The sequence below is a fragment of the Malania oleifera genome, chromosome 2 (genome assembly GCF_029873635.1).
Source record: "Malania oleifera isolate guangnan ecotype guangnan chromosome 2, ASM2987363v1, whole genome shotgun sequence".
NCBI classification, from domain to species: Eukaryota; Viridiplantae; Streptophyta; class Magnoliopsida; order Santalales; family Ximeniaceae; genus Malania; species Malania oleifera.
Window position 1 is genome coordinate 43,705,517 of NC_080418.1, and position 24,340 is coordinate 43,729,856.

At 36.0% G+C, this 24,340-nt stretch overlaps 1 protein-coding gene across 1 annotated transcript in view; it reads left to right on the plus strand.

Annotated features, from left to right (window-relative positions):
• Positions 1-1,939: 1,939 nt before the first annotated feature.
• Positions 1,940-24,340, plus strand: part of LOC131148158 (uncharacterized) — a 110,593-nt gene continuing 88,192 nt past the window's right edge. The window contains exon 1 of the mRNA XM_058097894.1: positions 1,940-2,341. Coding sequence (XP_057953877.1) covers positions 1,940-2,341 — 402 coding nt within the window. The remainder of the gene's footprint in view (positions 2,342-24,340) is intronic.

A 24,340-nucleotide genomic window follows, 5' to 3' on the forward strand; every position in this document is an offset into this window, starting at 1 on the left:
TGGGAACCGATTTTGGGTTACAACGAATAGGTTTAAAAGTCACAAAACCGGCTCAAAAAAATTATTGACCAGTTTGACTTGGACCTGTTTTTCTTAACGGAGATAAACGGCGTCAGTTCTTACCATTAGTCTATGTGGCGGCTTCTAAGCGTGTCGTGTGTCAGCGATTGGACGCGGGTTGATCATCTGGGTCGGGTCACGCTCAAGGGTTTGGATTCGGGTTGCTAGTTGTTGGGTCGAGTCGTAGATCGGGTGTCTGGGTCGGATCATGTCAATCGGGCAAAGAAGACACATACCTGGCGCAGGTGGAGGACGTTTTTTCTTCTGTCGGCGTGTGTGAGTGCGTGTATAGGCTCTTGGACTCCGTTTGAGACGTGGTTTGCACCTTTGGATTCGTATCGATGCGAATTTCACAATGGTATACTCAATTTTGGATTTTGATCAACTTCAAATCTGGGAAAAATTTGAATTTTCTATCTGTTCGCCTTTGTTTGGTGAATTCCGGCAAACCTAAAGCTCTAATACCACTGATGGGTGGAGGGGATTCACTCAATCACTGGTTGTGATTGAAACTTAGTGATGATTGCACACAAATACACTCAATTAATTTCAATGACAATCTGTAATAAAATACAGAGGAACTCAAGATACAAATTTCTCTCCTCACTGGTTATTCACCTTCTCTACACCACACATTAAAGTACACACACACACACGCATCTATTTATAGCAAAGGATGAATGGTAGGTAGGATTAAATTCAAATAAGTAGGCTGGCTGGTGAAGGTAGGTTGTCTACTCTCCATTGCAATTCAACAATAGTGGACTCGGGTTGGTGGAGTTGCCACCGTTAAATTTTGCTGCCACTATCAAGTTTAGTTTCAATCTTCGACAATTACATTAAAAAAAAATGTACTATTTTCTTCATTTTATATATTTTTTTGTTAAGATATTAATAAATAAAATAAACAAGTGTTGTTTTTTTTTTTTGTTTTTTGTTTTTTGTTTAGAGGTCACTTTATATGAAGTGTTTTAAAAAATTTAAAATAAATAAATTATATTTTTAATCGGGTTCTTGACGGGTAATTGTTTATGACTTGTTTATTAAACGGGCGAGTTGTATTTATATGTTAGTTACCCATTAGTAAACGGGTCAATCCGAACCCGAACCCATTTACGACCCGACTAAATTCGAACTGCTAATCTGTTTTGCCACCTCTATCAAGTTTCAATTTTAATGCATGATATAGATATCTTTAACCATTAAATTGGGCCATACATTTTTCCTTGTGGGACAATACTTGTTGAACTGTGCTTCGGTTGTTACGGACACAATTCCCCCCTTTTGTTCTATTCTACATCAAAATTACCGAAAGCTTATTTAATGAATTAACCAATGCATTTGTGGGAGAATTAAATAATACTGTAAAATATATGTGGAGTAATTAAAAGATAACCTTTTTGGTGCTCCTTTTTCGTATTTGTTTGTTTGTTTGTTTTGTTTTGTTTTATTTTTTTATTTTTTCGCATAATGAAAACTAAGGGAAGCACATGCATACCCTTAAAAGTTCAGCCTTAATGGAGGGGTAAATTTTCACCCTTTGTGTCTTTTGTGATACAAAAAATGAATGAAATAAGATATTAAATAGAGAAGAAAAAGAAGTTACAAACTTGACTCTTGTAGACCATCTGATTTTAACATATATTCTTTCTATTTCAACTTATTTTATTCATATATTTGTGATTTAGAATTGACTCGCACTCCTTTATGTTTGAATTTGCTGCCTCTTGCCCGCAAGTTAAGGGGAGAACCCATCATTTTGTTTTCCAATTTTCATGTCATGCACTGTTAACTAATCGACAGCATTCTGTATATATATGTATGAGCCTTGAAGCAGAAAATACCCAGTCATAAAAAGGCATCGTATACAACATATGATATGAATGCCCTTGTGCTTTCGGCTCAATGCCTGTCATTACTATTGTTGATTTCCTCAATCTCTGTTCATATGAAATCATCATTCAATCTGCCAAGACTCGGTGTAACAATACGAGAAGAAATCCTGCGCTATCCCCAAGTTGCACCAACTGCATCTTGTCCAAGTGATTTAAAAACTTTTTTCTACAACCAAACACTTGATCACTTCAATTACAATCCAGAATCCTATACAACTTTTCCACAAAAATATATGACGAACACCCAGTATTGGGGCGGTGCAGAGGCCAATGCTCCCATCTTTGTTTTTTTCGGGGACGAAGCACCGCTGGATGACGAAATACCTATTATTGGGTTTCTCTCAGATAATGCTAGATATTTTCAGGCTCTTATTGTTTATATAGAGGTAAGAATCAAAGTGCGCATTCTTCCCATGATCCTCATGTTCAAATCTTTTATTGCTCCTCTCTAATGGTTGTATGCACAGCATAACATCAAATCTCATTGATGAACGCACTGATTATATAGGTTACACTTGGTAGGGAGATTTATTTGTTTATTTTTTGGAGAAATAGTTTGTTTAAATATTTTCCATAATTTATATGGGGTCATGCATGATATTAACAAAAAAAAAAAAAAAACTTTCCTTTGGTTTCTTTAAAGAAACAAGTAATTAATATTTGCTTAGGGTATGTTTTGATCCAAGATTTTGAATAGGAAAAGAAAATAAAGCAACAGGGAATTTATTTTCCATTGTATATTCATTATGTACCGAATACTACTAAAAATCAAAATTTGTTCTAATATGATTTAAAATTTAAAAAATAAAATATTAATGATGTGTAAAATTAAAGTTTTGTTCATTGATTTTTTATATTTTATATTTTTTCTTATTTTTCTTGATAACTGAACATAAAAAAGTAGATTCATTTATATTTTCCTTTACTTCCTTAACGCTTTCAAAGTTCCATATAGGACATTGAGTTCTTATTTTTGTAGTTTAAGTAAATTAGAAATGGAAAATTATTTTTTTTCCCACGGCAAAACAATCCTTACCTTACTTAAAATTTAATATTATTTAACTTTTTTTTTTTTTGTTTTCATCTAACAAAAAGGAGACTTAATAAAAGTTTATCCCTCGTGATTTATTATGTTTATTATTAATTAAAAGGAGATCTAGTTGCTTTCAATCATATATCAATTTTTCACATACTCTAAAAGAAAACCTATAGTAATATTCACAAATTATCATTTGCTGATAATATTTTTAAAAAATGAATAAACATGTAATTTGATAAACTAATCCCAATTTAGAATTTTTAAAGTATCTCTATAATTTTTCACCTTTTTCTAATAATGTGAAATTCATAATTTAGTTTTTATTTTTGAATGCCTAAAAATAAAATCACTATATCCTTTTTCATCTATCATAACTCAATAACATGCAAAGCTATATCGTTGGATTTTGAAGGACTTTATTTCTTTGTATTAGAATTATTAGGTTAGGTGCTTTATCATGTCATATTTTAGACTGTCGCAATGCCTTAGAGGGCTACCTTTAATGTGAACTTGGAATTGAAAGGATAAAACATGGGATGAGAAATAGGTCTATCACATAATCCAATGGAGTTAACGATAAAATAATTTCATCCTAAGTGAGGTCGGAACCCATAATTAATTTTCTTTTAGTTTAACGGCCTGTAAAATACAAGTAGATCTAAAGAAACCAATAGTCAATGGCTTGTATTAGTAGGTAGGGTTCAGGAGTATTTTGGTTATGTAAGGGAAAGGTGCTAGCTGTTGAAAATAAAACTTGAATAGTGAGACGGTGGCAGAAAAATTTGATGGTAGGCAGCCCACCTCTGTTGAAATTGGGCAGGAGTCGGCCACCAACCTCACCTACTAGCCCACAATTGTTGATTTTAATCTTCAGTACTTGTTCTACTATAAATAGATGTGGGTGTGTAATGTAATGTGTGGTGTAGAGAGGGTGAATAACCAGTGAGAAGAGAGAGTTTGTGTATCTTGAATTCGTCCTTATAATTTTTTTTTTAGTTTGAAATCAATTGAGTGCAATTCCTAACTGAGTTTCAATCACAACCAGTTATTGAGTGAATCCCATCCACCCATTAGTGGTATTAGAGCATCCAGGTTTGTTGAAATTCGCCAAATAGAGGGAAATTCAATTTTTTTCTCAAGTTTGAAGTTGCTCCAAATCCAAAATTGAGCTTACCATTGTGCAATTCGCGTCGAGACGATTCCAAAGGTGAAAACCGTGCTTCAAACGGAGCCTCAGCAGACCCCACATGTGGTATCACGCGCCAATAGACGAAATAGCGTCTGACACACATGCCACACGTGCTGGCAAGAACATTGACTGTCGACGTCATGTGCTCCATGTGCGCGCACGCATTTTCCTCGCCCAGCTAGTGAGATCTGACCCGGAGACCTGAGACTCAATCTACAACCCGGCCCAGCAACTAGAAACCCGGAACCTGACCCGCGAGCACGACTCGACCCAACTAATCGACCCACGTCGAATCGCTGACACACAGCATGCCCAGAAGCTGTCACGTGGCCCTAACGGTAATCTCCAACACCGTTTATCTCCGTTAAATTAAATCAGTCCAGTTAAACCAGTTCAAAAATGTTTTTTGGCCGGTTTAGCGACTTTTAGACTGGTTTTTTGCAACCCAAAATTGGTTCCTAAGGTTTTTCGACCTTTTGAACACATTGGTGACATCTGATTTGCCAAAATCAGTTCCCATCTCTCTGTTTTGTATATATTAAATTCAATGGTGAACGGTGCTACCCAAGTGGTAATTCCAAAGTTGATCCGTGAGAATTATGACAACCGGTCAATTTAAATGAGAGCCCTTCTAGGTGTTTAAGATGTCATGGACATCGTTGAACATGGGTACAGAGAAAGCCCATCAAAAGAAGCCGAAGCATTTATGTTCGATGCTCAAAGAACAACCTTGAGAGCCAATTGAAAGAAGGATTGCAAGGTGAAGTCCATAATCTACCAAGTTCTTGATAAGGCCACATTCGAAATTATCACCTCCTCTAAGACATCCAAAAAAGTTTGGGACTATCTCCATTGAACACACAAAGGTGTGGACAAAGTAAAGAAAATTCGTCTTCAAACATTGCGAGGAGATTTTGAATCCTTAAGAATGAAATCTATTGAATCTATTGCTGATTACTATAAATGAGTTATGGTAGTATCAAATCAATTGAGAAGAAATGGAGAGCCCCTCAACGATGACAGAATTTGCGAGAAAATTTTGCGATCTTTGGATCCAAACTTTGATTATATAGATGTGACAATGGAAGAAACAAAAGATTTGGAAACCATGTTCGTAAAAGAACTTGTGGGTTCACTCCAAGCCCATGAGCAGAAGGTCAATAGAAGGAGTGATGATAAAGCACTAGAGCAAGCCCTCCAAACGAAGTTGTCTGTCACTATAGATAAATATGACAAAAGGGGGACATCACAGTGAGGAAGAGGACGAGGCCGAGGATCTCATGGAAGAAATTATGGAAATTATGAATCTAGAGAAGGTGGTGGAGGCGGAACAGGTCCCACTAGAAAAGGACACAATCAATAGAACTATTTCCCACGAGGCAGAGGACAAGGAAGAAGAGGGGGAATACAAAAACCGTCCGAACATAGACAAGAGAAATGTTCAGTGCTACAACACCGACAAACACGGACACTACAACAATGAGTGCAGAGGTAATCTCCAAAATCACGAAGTAAATGAAAATGCTAACTTTGTAGAAAAGGAGAAATCCAAAGGAGAATCGTTGATGCTGATGGCATACAATTCAACCTAGCAGGACTAAAATGTTTGGTACTTTGACTCTGAACCCAGCTGTCGCGACGTCCCGGGAGCGCGTGTGCCCCGGGCGGCGAAATTAAAAATCAATTTTAATTTTGAAAGAAAAATGGGAATATCGGAGTCGCCACTAACCTTTTAGTGTGGTTAGAACACATGATTACTACCCCGTTAGGGGTAGAATGGGTCTATGTTACCAGAGTTAGGCTCGGCAGTTCGGTTACGCGAGGGGAAGGTACAAGCACCACCTACGCGCCCGTTCTTACGAACGGTACCTAATTAATTTGAAATTATCTCTAAGTTAATCTAATAAGTCTTTAAATTACTCCTTTTTAGGAATTTATAAATACACATAAAAAATAAATAAATAAATAAATACAATATATACATATATATATTCTCTCAGAGCTTAAGGTACGTGATGCCCAAAGGCTCATACCCCCGCAATAAAATCATAGGGATTGGAATATCGAGAAAATATCTTATAAAAAAAAAAAATAAATATAATGATATAGAAATAAAAATATAATATAAATTACTTAAAGAAAATAAATACGGCAATTATGAAGAATGCACATCATGATAATAATAATAACACCTACTTTAACATATATATACCTACACAAAAAAGATAATAATAATAATAATACGCAGTAGGATATACAATAATGACACAATTCTAAAAATATATGTATGTATATGTATATAATGATAAAGATAATAGTTGTTGCAACAATAATATTAATAATAAAAAGGTATATCTTAATAATACAATATTTGTCTTAATAGTAACATACAATTAATAATAACATATACAATATGGAAATAATTAAAGAAACAAATCAATCCTACAATTAAAATGTAAACTATACAATATGGGAACAAATCAATTCTAAAATTAGTATGTAATTACACGATTATGAGTATGATAACAAAATAATGAAATTATGGAAACAATCAATTCTAAAATCAATATATAGATATGCAAGGATAAATATGGGAACAAATAAGCTTTAACATTAGTAAGCAATAATATAAAATGATAAAGATGGGAGCAGCATTAAATAATAAAATAATGATTAAGAATACCCTAAATAATTATGCAAGTAAATGAAATAATCACATGACACATTAAATAATACAATAATAATAAAAAAAACCCTAAATAATTACACAATCAAATAAGATAAATATATTACCCATTAAATGTCACAATATCAATAAATAAATAAAAAAAACTGAAATAATTATATAAGCAAATAAGGTGAACATATTACCCATTAAATATTACAATAAAAACAAAGAACTGAAAATAAGCATATAAGCCAATAAGATGAATATATTACACATTGAATATTATAATGACAACAAAATAAACCCTAAAACACTAACATATTACATATTAAAATTAACAATAATGATAAAAACCCTAAATATAATACAAGCAAATAGAATGACTATTACATATTAAATGTTACAAAATCAACAAAGAAATCATGAATAAATATACAAACCAACTAAATACATTGCACTTAAAATATTATAATATCAACACAACAAAAACCATAAATAAATATTCAAGACAATAATTGCATTTCAAATATTAACAATAAAACATAAATAAATACAGACCTATTACTAAAAGTATTACAACATTAAAACACATATATAACATTACAACATAAAAAAAAAAACTTACTATGATAATAGTAAATAAATAAATAATTTATGTGTGCAGTGCATGCTGTGTGCAGGAATCTGGGTAGGGGACTTGGGTGTGTGTGTGTTGTGGCCGGCATGCAGAGGGCAGGGAGACTCACAGGGGGGTTGTTGTTGGAGGGTGGTCAGAAATCTGGAGATGCCGGGCGGTGACAGCGACGGTGACGAGGAGGACTGGCCGGTGGCAGGAGTGTTGTAGCAGTGCGCTCGGGTTGCTGCTAGGGGTCTTCCCGTCTGGAAGAACTGTGGTGGAGTGGCCGTCGGGAGGGTTGGTCGTGCTGTTCTGTGCAGCAGAGTATGTGCGGTTGCAGGGGTGGCCGGAGGAACCAATGGCCGTGAGTGGTGTCATCGGAGTGTATCAGTCTCCCGCAGGTTTCTCAGGCTTGTGGCGGCAGTAGTAGGAGATTAAAGCTTCTGGAGTGGTTGCAGCACCGTTAGAGGATGGCTATGAGCAGCGACGGGTGCGGCCGTGGGAGTCTGGGTGCTGGCCGGAGCTAGGTTGCTGCGTGGGTGGTTCGCGACGCTAGCAGCAGGGGCGTCTGGGGAAAGGCTCATGGCAAGTTGCTACGGCTATGGTGTGGACTGCTGGTCTGTGGTTGCCTGGAAGATGGAGCGGGAGGTGTCTCGTGGTTGTTGTTGTGGATGCTGGCCGTGATGGAGGGATGGGAGAATGAGGGAGACGGCTGGGGGTAAGACCATGAGGGGGCTGCCGAGGCTGTGTAGAGAGGGTGATGGGAGATGAAGGAGACGGCTAGGGAGCTGTAGGTTTTTTTCTTTTCTGGTCTCCGCCCCGACTGTCGCTTGCTGTGCGCTGCGCCCCCCTCTTTATAAAATTTTCAACCCTAAAAAATCCTTCTTTTCTTTTCCTTTTTCATTTTTATTCTCTTCATACTTTTATGGTAACAATATATACAATAATAATGATAATAATAATGAAAATAATAATAATAATAATAATAATAATAATAATAATAATAATAGTGGTAGAATAATAATAAAAATAATATTTGAAAATAAATAATAATAATAATAATAATAGTAAATATGATAATAGTAAAATGGTAATAAAATAATAATAAATGAAATTTAAAAAAATAACAAAGATAATAAAATAATATTAGTAATATAATAATAATAACAATAGCAAGATAATAAAGTGATAATAATAATATTTTAAAAATAATAATAATAAAATCAAAATAATAATAATAATAATAATAATATAATAAAATAAAGATAATAAAAACACTAATACTAATAATAATAATAATGGTAATAAAAATAATAATAATAATAGCAAAATAATAATAATATTAATAATAATAATAATAATAATATTGGGCCTGGGTAAAAATGGGGTGTCTACACCAGCAATCACATGACTGGAAGAAAGAACCTATTTAATGAACTTGATGAGAAAGTTCAGGGAGAGATATCATTTGGTGATCTCTCTAAAGTCCCTGTTCGAGGAGAGGGAAATGTCCTAATCAAGAGGAAGGATGGAGACCATGCATTTATCTCCAACGTGTACTATATGCTAGCCGAGAAGACTAATATACTTAGTCTCGAACAACTTGTGGAGAAAGGCTACCAAATTAGCCCTAGAGATAAGAAGATGGTTTTAACAGATGCTCGATGTAATCTTGTTACTCGAGTACAAGTGGCAAAGAATTGAATGTTTTCACTCGCCATTCAACATGATACGCTAAGGTGTTTGAACATTATCATCAAAGACAATGACTGGTTATGAAATCTCAGGTAAGGACATCTAAAGTTTGAAAGTTTGAAATAGTTGGGAAGCAAGAAGATGGTGAAAGGCTTACCCAACAGCCACCACCCAAATATGATATGCGAAAGTTGTGTTCTAAGCAAGAAACACAAAAACGACTTTGGAAAGCAAGCCAAATGGAGATCTACCATGCCGCTCCAACTAGTACACACAGATGTGTGTGGTCCATTGAGGCCATTTTCAAATGGAAAAAACTGATACTTTCTCACCTTCATTGACGATTATAGTAGGAGGACTTGGGTCTAATTTCTGAAAAGGAAGTCAAAGGTGTTCGACGAGTTCAAAGAGTTCAAAGCTCTTGTGGAGAAACAGAGTGCCTATCGCATCAAGTCACTCTGATCAGACCAAGAAGGAGAGTATAAGGACGAAGCTTTCCTAGAATTCCTTAGGCAACAAGGGATTCAAAAACAGTTCACACCAACCTGCACTCCCCAGTTGAATGGTGTAGTTGAGAGGAAGAACCACACGATCCTTAACATGACCAGAAGCATGTTAAAGCATAAGAATATGCCCAAGAGTTTTTGGGCAGAAGTAGTATCATGTGCAGTTTATCTTCTTAACAGGTATTCAACAAAGAGTCTTGATACAAAGATGCCACATGAAGCCTGGAGTACTGAGAAGCCCATTATGAGTCATCTTAAGGTGTTTGACTCTATAGCCTATGCCAAGATCCCAGAGGCAAGAAAGACAAAGTTGGAAGATAAAAGAGAGAAATGTATCCTTGTTGGATATGGTGACAGCACCATGGGATATCGACTTCACAATCCCCTCAACAAGAAAGTCATTCATAGTCGGGATGTTATTTTTGAAGAAATCGAATCATGGAAATGGGACCAGGCTAAATCTTCCAAAGATGCAAAATTAACGCTTGAAGGAGAAGAACCCACACAGACAAGAGAAGTGGCAATCGAGTCACAAGTTCCCGAGCTACAGACTCCTCCACATAGTTTACCATAGCGGAATGAATCTCCATCACCAATTGAGCATGAAATCTCGGAGAAAAGGCCTAGAGGAGCTCGAAATCTAGTTGATCTGTATGAAACTACATAACCAATTGAGGAGTATGTTACACTATATTTTCTATTATTGACCAGCAATATAGTTAGCTTTGAGGAGGCTAACGAAGAAGAAAAATGGAGAAAAGCGATGGATGAGGAGATTCAATCCATCGAGAAGAACAAGACTTGGGAGTTGACAAAACCTCTTGAAGGGCCGCAAAACTATTGGTGTGAAATGGGTTTACAAGACCAAGAAGAATGCTCAAGGAGAAGTTTGGAGATACAAAGCAAGACTTGTCGCCAAAGGCTACAAGTAGAAAGAAGGGATTGACTATAAAGAAATATTTGCCCCGGTTGTTAGACTTGAAACCATCAGATTACTAATTTCATCACTATCAGCACAAAATGGATGGAAGATTTATCAGTTGGACGTAAAATTAGCATTTCTGAATGGTTTTCTGGAAGAAGAGATCTATATCGATCAACCACCTAGATATGTGAAGAAGGGAAAAGAAGATAGAGTATACAAGCTGAAGAAAACACTCTATGGTTTGAAGCAGGCACCTCGTGTGTGGAACATGAGGATTGATGACTACTTCCAAAAGAATGGATTTGAGAAGTGTCCCTCTGAGCATGCGTTATACATGAAAATAGAGATAGACGGAAGCATGCTGATAGCCTGCCTATATATTGATGATTTGATCTTCACTGGCAACAATTCAGAGATGTTTGCCGCTTTCAAGAGTAGCATGACCAAAGAGTTCGAAATGACGGATGTTGGCTAGATGGGTCATTTTCTTGGCATTAAAGTCGTGTAAAGCGAGAACGGAATCTTCATCTCCTAGAGCCACTATGCAAAAGAAGTACTGAAAAAGTTTGAGATGGACAAATGCAATCCTGCGGAAACTCCAGTTAAGGCGGGATTGGAATTGAGAAAGAGTGAGCAAGGAGATGTTGACCCCACATATTTACAGAGTATAGTTGGAAGCTTGAGGTATTTGACGTGTACTAGACCAGACATACTTTATGGAGTTGGACTTGTCAGTAGGTACATGGACACTCCTGACTAGTCCTACCTGAATGCAGCAAAAATGATACTCCGATATGTCAAGGATACCATCACTGATGGTATGTTCTATTCATCAAGAGGTTCTTGCATACTTATTGGTTATTCAGATAACGATTAGGGAAGAGATCTTGATGAAGGAAAAAACACGATTGGATTCACATTCTTCATGGGAGATACAACGTTTACATGGTCATTGATGAAGCAACCCATCGTAACATTGTCATCATGTGAAGTTGAGTATGTTGCTGCCAGCTTAGCTGTTTGTCATGGTACATGGACCAGGAATGTACTGAAGTATCTAAGATTTCTTCAAGATAACCCCACAGAAGTCTACATTGACAACCGATTAGCGATTGCACTTGTGAAAAATCCAGTTTACCATGAAAGAAGCAAACATATTGCTACTCGGCATCATTTTATCAAGGAGCATGTCAAGAAGAAAGAAGTGGAGTTGATATCTTATAGAACGTATGATTAGATTACTGACATTTTCACAAAACCACTGAGGCATGATATTTTTCCAAGACTAAAGACAATGCTCGGAATGACAAAGCGAGGAGAGTCAAGTTTGAGGGGGGATGTTGAAAATTAAACTTGAATAGTGGGACGGTGGCAGAAAAATTTGACGGTTGGCAGCCCACCTTTGTTGAATTTTGGTAGGGGTCGGCCACCAACTTCACCAACTAGCCCATAATTGTTGATTTTAATCTTCACTTGTTCTACTATAAATAGATGTGTTTGTGTAATGTAATGTGTGGTGTAGAGAGGGTGAATAACCAGTGAGAAGAGAGAGTTTGTGTATCTTGAATTCATCTCTATAATTTTTTTTAGCTTTAAATCAATTGAGTGCAATTCCTCACTGAATTTCAATCACAACTAGTGATTGAGTGAGTCCCCTCCACCCATCACTAGCACCCCTAACACACCCATCCAACAAATGGTACTTGATTTCCCTAAGCTTACCTTTAAATATAACTGATCAAGACTCAAATTCTTTGCATTTTGTTAAATTCATTTTATTAAAAAAATAATGAAAAATGAAGCAATAAAAATAAATAAACAAGGCATAATGTCACACATTCACAAACCAATGGAAAGTACACACATGACATACTGAATCATCTAATAGCAATAACTATGAAAGGCAAGCAAAGGGAACAGACATCACGCTAAAAAAAATAAAATTAAACAACTAAAAATACATGCAAGCACAAAAGAGCGTGTTAAACTATCAAGTATGTGTAAACAACCACGAAAAGGCACATAAGGAAGCATAATGAACAACTAAGCCAAACATGGGAGCATGTAAGCAAGACAGACATATGCGCAAAAACTAGATAGAAAAATGCACATGAAGACGACGACGACGACGACAACAACAACAACAACAACAATACAAAACCTTTAGTCCCACTAGGTTGGGTCAGTTACATGAATCATTTTCCACAAATTTATGCAATTATGGACAATTTATGCGATTATGGACAATTTGCTTCAACAAACTCAATGCTATTAAATCATTACTCACTATCTAATTTTAAGTTATTTTAAGTCTACTGTTACCCTACTACTGCCCCTAAAATTAATTTATTCACCCTTCTTCACTAGCGTATTATGAGTTTTACATTGTAAATGTCTAAACCATATAAGTCGTCCCTCCCTTATCTTATCTTCTACAGGATCTACGTATAACTTAACATGAATATGTATGTCTTTTAACTTTATACTTCTCATCCATCTATGCATTCACATCTCGAAAACTTTCACTTTTTGAATATATTAATTATTTTTTAGTCGCCCAACATTTTGATTCATACAACATAGTTGGTCTTACAGTTGTCCTATAAAACTTCCCTTTTAATTTTAAGGGTGTTCTATGATCACAAAAGCATGTTTAAAGAACTTCTCTATTTTACCTAACCTGCTTTAACTCTATGTATAAAATCTTCTTCAATATCTCCTTCAACTTCTATAATAGATTCATGCATCAAAATCTACTAGTGCTATTGATTTCTTCATCATCAAGTTTAACTATATCTCTAATATTACTCCCGTTATATATTACTAAAATTACATTTCATATATTATGTCTTATTTCTAATTATCCTAAAACTTCTAAAATTCTAAAGCTTGTCTCCATAATTTTAAATTGGATTTTACTCCACCCCTAGTTTCATCAATGAAGATAATTTCATTTGCGAACAACATGCACCATGGAACCTCTTTTTGGGTACTACTAGTCAATTCATCCATCACTAAAGCAAAAGGATAAGGGCTCAAAGAAGATCCTTGATGTACACCTATTGTGATTGGAAACCCTTTAGTTTCTCCACCTATAGTCCTAACACTTGTCAGTACTCCATCATATATATCCTTAATTAAGTGGTATACCTACTACATACACTTTTTTTTTTCAAAAACCCACCATAGAATTTCCCTAGGTCTCTTATCATATGTTTTTTTTAAATCAATAAATACCATATGCAAGTCGCTCTTATTTTTCCTAAACTTTTCCATTAAACTTATTAAAAGATATATAACTTGTATAATATATCTCCCAGACATAGAACCAACTTGATTTTCTAAAATCTTTGTTTCTAGTCTTAATCTTTGTTCAACTATCATTCCCACAGTTTCATTGTATGACTCATAACTTTAATTCCACGATAGTTATTACAATTTTGAATATTTTCTTTATTTTTGTATATAAGTATTAAAGAGTTTTTCTTCCATTGGTTTGACATTTTCTTAGTTTTTATAATTATGTTAAATAAATTAGTTAACCATATAACTTTGTTATCACCTAATCATTTCCAAACTTCAATAGGGATGTTATCCTCTCCTATAACTTTTCCATTTTGCATATTTTTTAGTATAAACTTAACTTCACTATCTCTAATCTTTTGAATAAATCTCACATTTTTAGTCTTTTTCTCATTTGTCAAATTATAAGTTTAAGTCTTCTACTAGTTTATTAAAGTAACTTCATTTTTTTTACTAAAAGAGGGTGACACCACCATTTATTTATTAATATACCCTCACTTTTGGTGGAGGAATACCGTGGTTACAAGATAAAACAAAAGAGAGAGTACAGAAAAGCCCTCCTAAGCCAACACCAGCAACCAACCAAACTAGGACGACAAAACTAAACATAACTAACAAAGAAGATAAAAACATAAACACAACCAAAACTCAAAATAAAAATACACCAAACAAAACTCTATAGTTTAACTAACGATGAACAGAAACGATACCCCACCTATCCATCTGAAGAATACCTTTCAGATAACGTGGTAGAATGTGTTGTTCTTCATAGATTACATTGTTTCCCATTTCTCCTTCTTTAATAAGAAAAATAGCCACATTATTGCCTTCCCTATATTGATGCATCACCATGATGTTCACTCCTTCTAGCTCCACCACGAGCTACTCCCGAAATTCCCAAAGATACCACAAAGTACATTTACCTTTCTGAAGGCAATCAACTACAATTCGCGAGTCACTTTCAGTAATTACATTAAAATAATGTAAACGTTTGCACAAACGAATTCCTTCCTTCATTGCTTTTAATTCCGCACTATTATTCGTACTGTTGCCAAAATAACTTGAAAAAACTGCTTTTACCATGTCATGACAATCCCGAATAATTCCTCCACCTCTTGAAGTACCCGGAATGCCCCTACAACTCCCATCACAATTAAGTTTTATCCACTCTACTGGAGGTTTAACCCACGAAATAATTTTTTTAGGCCTGTCGCAAACTCCCTGATGCTTAATTTGAAACTCATTCAAAATCTTAATGTCCAACTTCTTCAATTTTTAAAAAGTATTGATGCTCTTAGCAATAAAACTAACCCAAAATCGAACACTTCTCCACATCTGATCTGCACTTTGATAAACTTCTTCCATTCTCGCTTTACATCTTCGATTCCAGAGACACCACATAATCAAACACGAAATCAGCCCGATTAAAATACCTTTAATAGACGATTTTTTATCATAGTGGAACCAATTTGCCATTTTGTTTTTCCAGGGAAGGGATCTTTGGAATGTAACTTCATATTTTTTCTTTTATATCTTCTTCCTTAACCAGGACAATATCATCCTCACTTTTTATACATTTTACATTACCTAAGTCCTTACTATTTCTTTCTCTAGCTCTAACAAGTTGAAATATGTCTCTTTCCCCTTCTTTCGTATCTAATCTAGCATACACATTATCAAATGATCTATGTTTGACTTCAATAATAACCCTTTATTTAAACATGTTCTCACATCTTTATACTTTTTAAAGTTTTCCATTCTTCTACTTTTTTTCCATGCTTTATACCAAATTGTTTTTGACTTTACATATTTTTAAACATCTTGACCCTGCTACCAACTTTATTTTCTATTTAAAAATTTGCCTCTTGTTTCACTTAAAATATCTTTTTCTTTTTTTTATCGTTTCAATAGAGCTAGCTATCCTACTTCAAAGAGCATTTGTATCTACACCATCCTCTATAGTCCAATTGTCATCTTTGATAATTTTATGTTTAAATTTTATTATATTTTCTCCCTTTAGGTTCTACCACCTAATTCTTTTACGTTGGTTTATTTTATCTTTTCTCTTCTAATTTTGATACATATATCTAAACCTAAAACTCTATATTATGTGTTTAAGCTTTCACCTAGGATAACTTTTCATTCCTTACATGATAAATGATCAAACCTCTTAGTTAATAAAAATCTATTTGACTTTTACTTTGTCCACTTTTGCTCTCTTCTTAAAGCAAGTATTCATTAATGTAATAAAGTCATATGACATGGCAAAGTTTAAGATCATCTCCCTAGGCTCACTTTTGTCTTCATATCCCTATCCTCCATGTATCATCTCATAACATTTATTATCCCTTCCAACATTTCTATTCAAACCTACTCCTACGAATATTTTCTCAGTCCCTAATATGGATTGTATAATACCCATATCTTCCCAAAATTGTCTATTACGTACAAGTAACTGAATCCCTAGCTATGATATCCTTTACCCTAGGGTCTCATCACAATCAGAGAAGTAAAATTGCATGGAAATTAAAGACAAGGTATTTAGAGTGCAGGTATTTAAATGAAAGCATGTTTAAGAAAGCATGTATTAAAAATGGCTTCAATTGCAGTTCGAAGGCCTATCACTAGCGATTGGGAATACAACCAAGAACCAGCTAATCTACATGGCAACATCAAAACTCAAAGGTTATCACAAGCCTTTGAAGAATCCAAGCATGAACCAGTGCACGAAATTGAAAGGAAAGCAGTAAATCTACTCTAAGTGGCACCAAAAGACTCTCTAGGTCCGTCACTAACCAAAGAGGGGCCAAAAGGGAACCTTGGGCACTCTAAGAAAGCAACAGGGAATTTATTTTCCATTGTATATTCACTATGTACCGAATACTACTAAAAATCAAAATTTGTTCTAATATGATTTAAAATTAAGAAAAATAAAATATTAATGATGTGTAAAATTAAAGTTTTGTTCATTGATTTAATATATTTTTTATTTTTTCTTATTTTTCTTGATAACTGAACATAAAAAAGTAGATTCATTTATATTTTCCTTTACTTCCTTAACGCTTTCCAAGTTCCATATAGGACATTGAGTTCTTATTTTTGTAGTTTAAGTAAATTAGAAATGGAAAATAATTTTTTTCCCCACGGCAAAACAATCCTTTCCTTACTTAAAATTTAATATTATTTAATTTTTTGTTTTGTTTTCATCTAACAAAATGGAGACTTAATAAAAGTTTATCCCTCGTGATTTATTATGTTTATTATTAATTAAAAGGAGATCTGGTTGCTTTCAATCATATATCAATTTTTCACATACTCTAAAAGAAAACCTATAATAATGTTCACAAATTATCATTTGCTGATAATATTTTTTAAAAAATGAATAAACATGTAATTTGATAAACTAATCCCAATTTTAAAGTATCTCTATAATTTTTCACCTTTTCTAATAACGTGAAGTTCATAAATTAGTTTTTATTTTTGAATGCCTAAAAATAAAATCACTATATCCTTTTTCATCTATCATAACTCAATAACAAGTAAAGTTATATTCTTGGATTTTGAATGACTTCATTTCTTTCTATTAGAATTATTAGGTTAGGTGCTTCATCATGTCATATTTTTGACTTTCGCAATGCCCTACAGGGCCAGCTTTAATTGAATGGTGAACTTGGAATTGAAAGGGTAAAACATGGGATGAGAAATGGGTCTATCACATAATCCATTGGAGTCAACAATAAATTATTTCATCCTAAGTGAGGTTGTAACACATAATTAATTTTCTTTTAGTTTGATGGCCTGTAAAACACAACTAGATCTAAAGAAACCAATACTTAATGGCTTGCATTAGTAGGTAGGGTTCGGGAGTATTTTGGTTATGTAAGGGAAAGGTGCTAGCTGTTGAAAATTAAACTTGAACAGTGAGACGGTGGCAGAAAAATTTGACGGTAGGCAACCCACCTTTGTTGAATTTGGGCAGGAGTCGGCCACCAACCTCACCAACTAGCCCACAATTGTTGATTTGAATCTTCACTTGTTCTGCTATAAATAGATGTGTGTGTGTAATGTAATGTGTGGTGTAGAGAGGGTGAATAATCAGTGAGAAGAGAGACTTTGTGTATCTTGAATTCGTCCCTGTATTTTTTTTTTTCGTTTGAAATCAATTGAGTGCAATTCCCCACTGAGTTTTAATCACAACTAGTGATTGAGTGAGTCCCCTCCACCCATCAGTGGTATTAGAGCGCCCAGGTTCGCTGAAATTCGCCAAATAGAGGCAAATAAAGGGAAATTCGATTTTTTTCCCAGGTTTGAAGTTGCTCAAAATCCAAAATTGAGCTTATCATTGTGCAATTCGTGTCAAGACAATTCCAAAGGTGAAAATCGTGCTTCAAACGGAGCCCCAGGAGACCCCACATGCGCTATCACGCGCCAATAGACGAAACAGCGCCCGACACACTTGCCGCACGCGTCGGAAAGTACATCGACTGCCGACGTCATGCACTCCATGCGCCCGCACACATCTTCCTTGCCCAGCTGGTGAGATCTGACCCGGAGACCCGAGACCCGATCTGCAACCCGGCCCAGCAACCAGAAACCCTGAAATTGACCCGCGAGCACGACCCGACCCGACCCGACAGATCGACCCACATCCAATCGCAGACACACAGCATGCCTAGAAGCCGTCATGTGGCCCTAACGGTATTCTGCAACACCGTTTATCTCCATTAAATTAAATCGGTCCAATTAAACCTGTTTAGAAATGTTTTTTGGCTGGTTTAGTGATTTTTAGACTAGTTTTTTGCAACCCAAAATCGGTTCCTAAGGTTTTTCAACCTTTTGAACACATTGGTGGCATTCGATTTGCCAAAATCAGTCCCCATCTCTCTGTTTTGTATATATTAAATTCAATGGGGAATGGTGCTACCTAAGTGGTAATTCCAAAGTTGACCCATGAGAATTATGACAACTGGTCTATTCAAATAAGAGCCCTTCTTGGTGTTTAGGATGTCACGGACATCGTTGAACATGGGTACAGAGAAAGCCCATCAAAAGAAGCCGAAGCATCTATGTTCGATGCTCAAAGAATGACCTTGAGAGCCAATTGAAAGAAGGATTGCAAGGCCAAGTCCATAATCTACCAAGGCCTTGATGAGGCCACATTCGAAATTATCACCTCCGCCAAGACATCCAAAAAAGTTTGGGACTATCTCCATTGAACACACAAAGGTGCAGACAAAGTAAATAAGATTCGTCTTCAAACATTGCGAGGAGATTTCAAATCCTTAAGAATGAAATCTATTGAATCTATTGCTGATTACTATAAAGGAGTTATGGTAGTATCAAATCAATTGAGAAGAAATAGAGAGCCCCTCAATGACGACAGAATTTGCGAGAAAATTTTGCGATCTTTGGATCTAAAATTTGATTATGTAGCTATGACCATGGAAGAAACAAAAAATTTGGAAACCATGTCCATAAAAGAACTTGTGGGCTCACTCCAAGCCCATGAGCAGAAAGTCAATAGAAGGAGAGATGATAAAGCACTGGAGCAAGCCCTCCAAACGAAGTTGTCTGTCACTATAGATAGATATGACAAAGGGGGGACATCACAACGAGGAAGAGGATGAGGCCGAGGATATCATGGAAGAAATTATGGAAATTTTGAACTTAGAGAAGGTGGTGAAGGTGGAAGAGGTCCCACTAGAGAAGGACACAATCAATAGAACTATTTCCTACGAGGAGCAGGACATGGAAGAAGAGGGGGATACAATAACCATCTGAATATAGACAAGAGAAATGTTCAGTGCTACAACAACCACAAGCACGAACACTACAACAACGAGTGCAGAGGTAATCTCCAAAATCACTAAATAAATGAAAATGCTAACTTTGTAGAAAAGGAGAAATCCAAACGAGAATCGTTGATGTTGATGGCACATAATTCAACCTACCAGGACTAAAATGTTTGGTACTTTGACTCTGAACCTAGAAATCACATGACTGGAAGAAAGAACCCGTTTAATGAACTTGATGAGAAAGTTCAGGGAGAGATATCATTTGGTGATCTCTCTAAAGTACCTGTTAGAGGAAAGGGAAATGTCCTAATCAAGAGGAAGGATGTAGAGCATGCTTTCATCTCCAACGTGTACTATGTGCCAGCCATGATGACTTGTACTTAGTCTCGAACAACTTATGGAGAAAGGCTACCGAATTAGCCTTAGAGATAAGAAGATGGTGAAAACATATGCTCGAGGTAAGCTTGTTACTTTAGTACAAGTGGCAAAGAATTGAATGTTTTCACTCGCCATTTAACATGATATGCTAAGGTGTTTGAACATTATCATCAAAGACAAAGACTGGTTATGACATCTCAGGTAGGGACATTTAAATTTTGAAAGTTTGAAACAGTTGGGAAGCAAGAAGATGGCGAAAGGCTTACCCAACATCCACCACCCAAATATGATATGCGAAAGTTGTGTTCTGAGCAAGCAACACATAAACATCTTTGGAAAGCAAGCCGACTAGAGATCTACCATGCCGCTCCAGCTAGTACACACAGACGTGTGTGGTCGATTGAGGCCATTTTCAAATGGAAAAAACCGATACTTTCTCACCTTCACTGACGATTACAATAGGAGGACTTGGGTCTACTTTCTAAAAAGGAAGTCAAATATGTTTGACGAGTTCAAAGAGTTCAAAGCTCTTGGGGAGAAAAAGAGTGGCTATCGCATCAAGTCACTCCGATCAGACCAAGAAGGAGGGTATAAGAACGAAGCTTTCCTAGAATTCCTTAGGCAACAAGGGATTCAAAAATAGTTCACACCTACCTACACTTCCCAGTGGAATGGTGTAGCTGAGAGGAAGAACCGCACGATCCTTAACATGGCCAGGAGCATGTTAGAGCATAAGAATATGCCCAAGAGTTTTTGGGTAGAAGCAGTATCATGTGTAGTTTATCTTCTCAACAAGTGTCCTGCAAAGAGTCTTGATACAAAGACACCACATGAAGCCTGGAGTGCTCACAAGTCCATTATGAGTCATCTTAGGGTGTTTGGCTTCATAGCTTATGCCAAGATCCTAGAGGCAAGAAAGACAAAGTTGGAAGATAAAGGAGAGAAATATATCCTTGTTGGATACCGTGACAGCAACATGGGATATCGACTCCACAATCCCATCAACAAGAAAGTCATTCACAGTCGGGATGTCATTTTTGAAGAAATTGAATCATGGAAATGAGACCAGGAAGAATCTTCCAAAGATGCAGAATTAACGCTTGAAGGAGAAGAACCCAGACAAACAAGAGAAGTGGTCATCGAGTCACAAGTTCCCGAGCTGCAGACACCTCCACATGGTTCACCATAGCGGAATGAATCTCCATCACCAATTGAGCATGAAATCTCAGAGAAAAGGCCTAGAGGAGCTCGAAATCTAGCTTATCTATATGAAACTACATAACCAATAAAGGAGTATGTTACACTATATTTTCTATTATTGACCAGTGACTCACTCGAAAAATGAGCAGCTCGAAAGCTATCCTAAGTATAGGAGTTCTGTCGTGTAATATTAAGCCCAAGGGCTAGATCGTCTCCTCAGGGAATGCGTTTTAATATCAGATTTTACGTTCTTCCAATCAAAATTAAGAAGGTACTGAACTCAGTTCAGATTCGGGTTTTCAAGATTGTTGAGTTCCACTCTGAATTAAATGACATGTAATTTAAAGTCCTAAACTAAATTGCACTAAATAAAAGAAAACAAGAATAGAAATTCTAGTTTACTTAAAGAAACATTGGGACACGCACTAATTAAAACTGGAAACTACAAATAAGGAATTAAAACACGCTAGGATGGAAATTCTATCAAACACACACAAGCGCAATAAAAATTGAACCTTTAACAAGAACTAGGATATCGAATCAAAATTAAACCATTAATGATCTAAATGAATATAGAATACGATAAAAACACAACTATAACAAAATCGACCCTAAACTAACTGAACCTCAAAAGAAAAAATTAAAACTTGGAAAACTTAAAAACAAATACAATATTTTTTCTTTTTTCTCTCTCTTTTTTTTTTTTTAATAACCAAATCGGACCTTGACAAAATCAACTAGATGACTTGAACAACAATTAAATCTACCACTGAAAACAATAAAAAAAAAAAACATTAATAAATAATTAACCACAACAATGATAATAGAATATTTAAAATTCAAAATTTTGTCTTTCCCAATAACTTCAGCAAATAATTTAAAATAGTAGCACCCAACTTAATATTGAAAGAAATAAAAGAAGAGAGAGGGAGAGAAAGAGAGAAGAACAGAAACAGAGCTGCTGGGCAGAGGGTCGGGGCTGGCTTATCTGGTGCAGAGGGGCTCGCTGTGCTAGAGATTGGCCTAGACACCTGCTGGAAATTGGCCAAGACAGTGCTGGAAATTGGCCGAGACAGTGCTGGAAATTGGCCGGAGGAGAGGATGCTCAGGATGGTGGCTTTGTAGTGCTGCTGTTCTGTGTGTTGGCCTTGGGAGTCTGCTGTGGAGTTGCTTGCTGTGCTGGAACAGGGGCTGAGGAGGTCTTGCAGGTTGCAGGCAGCAGATGGCTGCTGTGGTGGTGTGGCACGGGTTGGTGGTTTTCTGCTGCAGAGGATGGAGAGGCTGGCAGAAGGTGATGGTTCTGCTGTTCTGGAAACAGAGGGAGTTGAGGGAGAGATTAGAGACAAGAAGGGAGGGGAAGAAATAAGAGAAAGATAAAAAAAAAAAAAACAGAGGGAAGGAGAACGAGAGAGAGAGAAGGGCTGAGTAAACAACAACTGAAAAAAAAATACCAAACCCAAGAAGAAGAAGAAGAAGAAGAAGAAGAAGAAGGAGAAGGAGAAGAAGAAGACCAAGGCAGCGTGAGAGGGCTTGATGGAAGCAGCGCTGGGGGGTTTAAAAAGATAAAAAAAGAGAAGCCCTACCCAATTAGCCAACCCGACCCGGCTATGCATGGCCGGGTCACATCAACTATCCAATTCTTTTAATTTTTTTTTTAGTCTATTTATTCTCTGTTCGTCACAAATTCTGCTCTTCTGGAGCCTATAGCTCACAAACCTCAAAACATGAAAGTTGTAGATGATCCTTTCTTCTTTCTCTAAAAATTTGAATCGTCTTAATCGGAGCTTGGACAGAAAAGTTATGTACAAAATACGAACAGGTGTCGGTTTTGATTCCCGAGAATTTTCCTGTGACAAAAAAATTACCAAAACTATATGAATAGTGCAATAAAGTTCAAGATTGATAATTTTGGCACTTTATTAAAATATTGAACAATTTTGGATATTTAATTAAAAATATAAACCGTAAAGCCTGAGTTAAACGCCCAATTACGCAGTTTTGGTGCGTAATCACACCCCCCAACTAACGTTTTGCTAGTCTCTAACAAATGACGTGAATGAATCTCTGGGCGGTGCCTACAACTACAAACTCCAGTAATCATGAAATCAATGTACATGCGACAATATTATACCACTTCACATACAAACATAACTGAATTTCACACAAGCTCGTTCATATTCAATGCACATGACTCCAAAGCACGTCACTCATGCAAGTTTCATCATTTATATGTCATTTAAGAGTAGTATACTCACATGAAGTTAATTAGTGGCACATTCAGAGTTAATGCAATCATATAAGTTTGAGTATAAACAGGTAAACTCTCGAGGTGTGTGTGATGTGTGTGACTCAGTACACTTAGGATGCCAGTGGACACCTACAGAACGGTCGCTTTGACTCGGCCTAACTGGTATACCCTCAAAAAACAGTCAAAGAAAATGGGTTCACTCATCATATGTGAGAAGGAGTGTTGCAATCAAACATCCCACATATTAAAAGGAACAACGCTGAGTATATGGAGTGGACTAGTCAGGAAAGGATCTAGCCTATCTATGAGGTGTCGGGTCCTTCACCCTAGCATCTTCTCACCTACTCGCCATATCCAACTGAGACCACCCTAGATCAACTTACTCACAAACTTGTCATAAATACATCTGAGGCATTAACCGGTTGAAGCATCTTCATATGTGGAAAATATGTGTCGTCCTTGACTTTTTTGTGATATGTATTTGGGCCGGCATTAACTTTTCATTTCATGCGCATGTGTATTGTTTATTCTTTCTTCTACTCATTCTTCATTTTTTTGTCTTTTCTTGAGCAATAAGGACAATCATAACACTTCTTTTGTAATCTTCATACCATCAATGGGAATTGAGCTCGAATAGGAGTTCATGAATTAAGTCTATCTCTAGGGGTGGCTCAGCCTTCACATCTTGAGTAGGCTACAAGACCTAGGTTTCTATCTCCCCACTAGGTGTCACCTCTAGGCTAGCAAATCAAAAATAAAGACTAGTGTACAAGGAATCATCCAAAAAAATAGAATTGAGTTCTATGAACTCTGATTTAATATT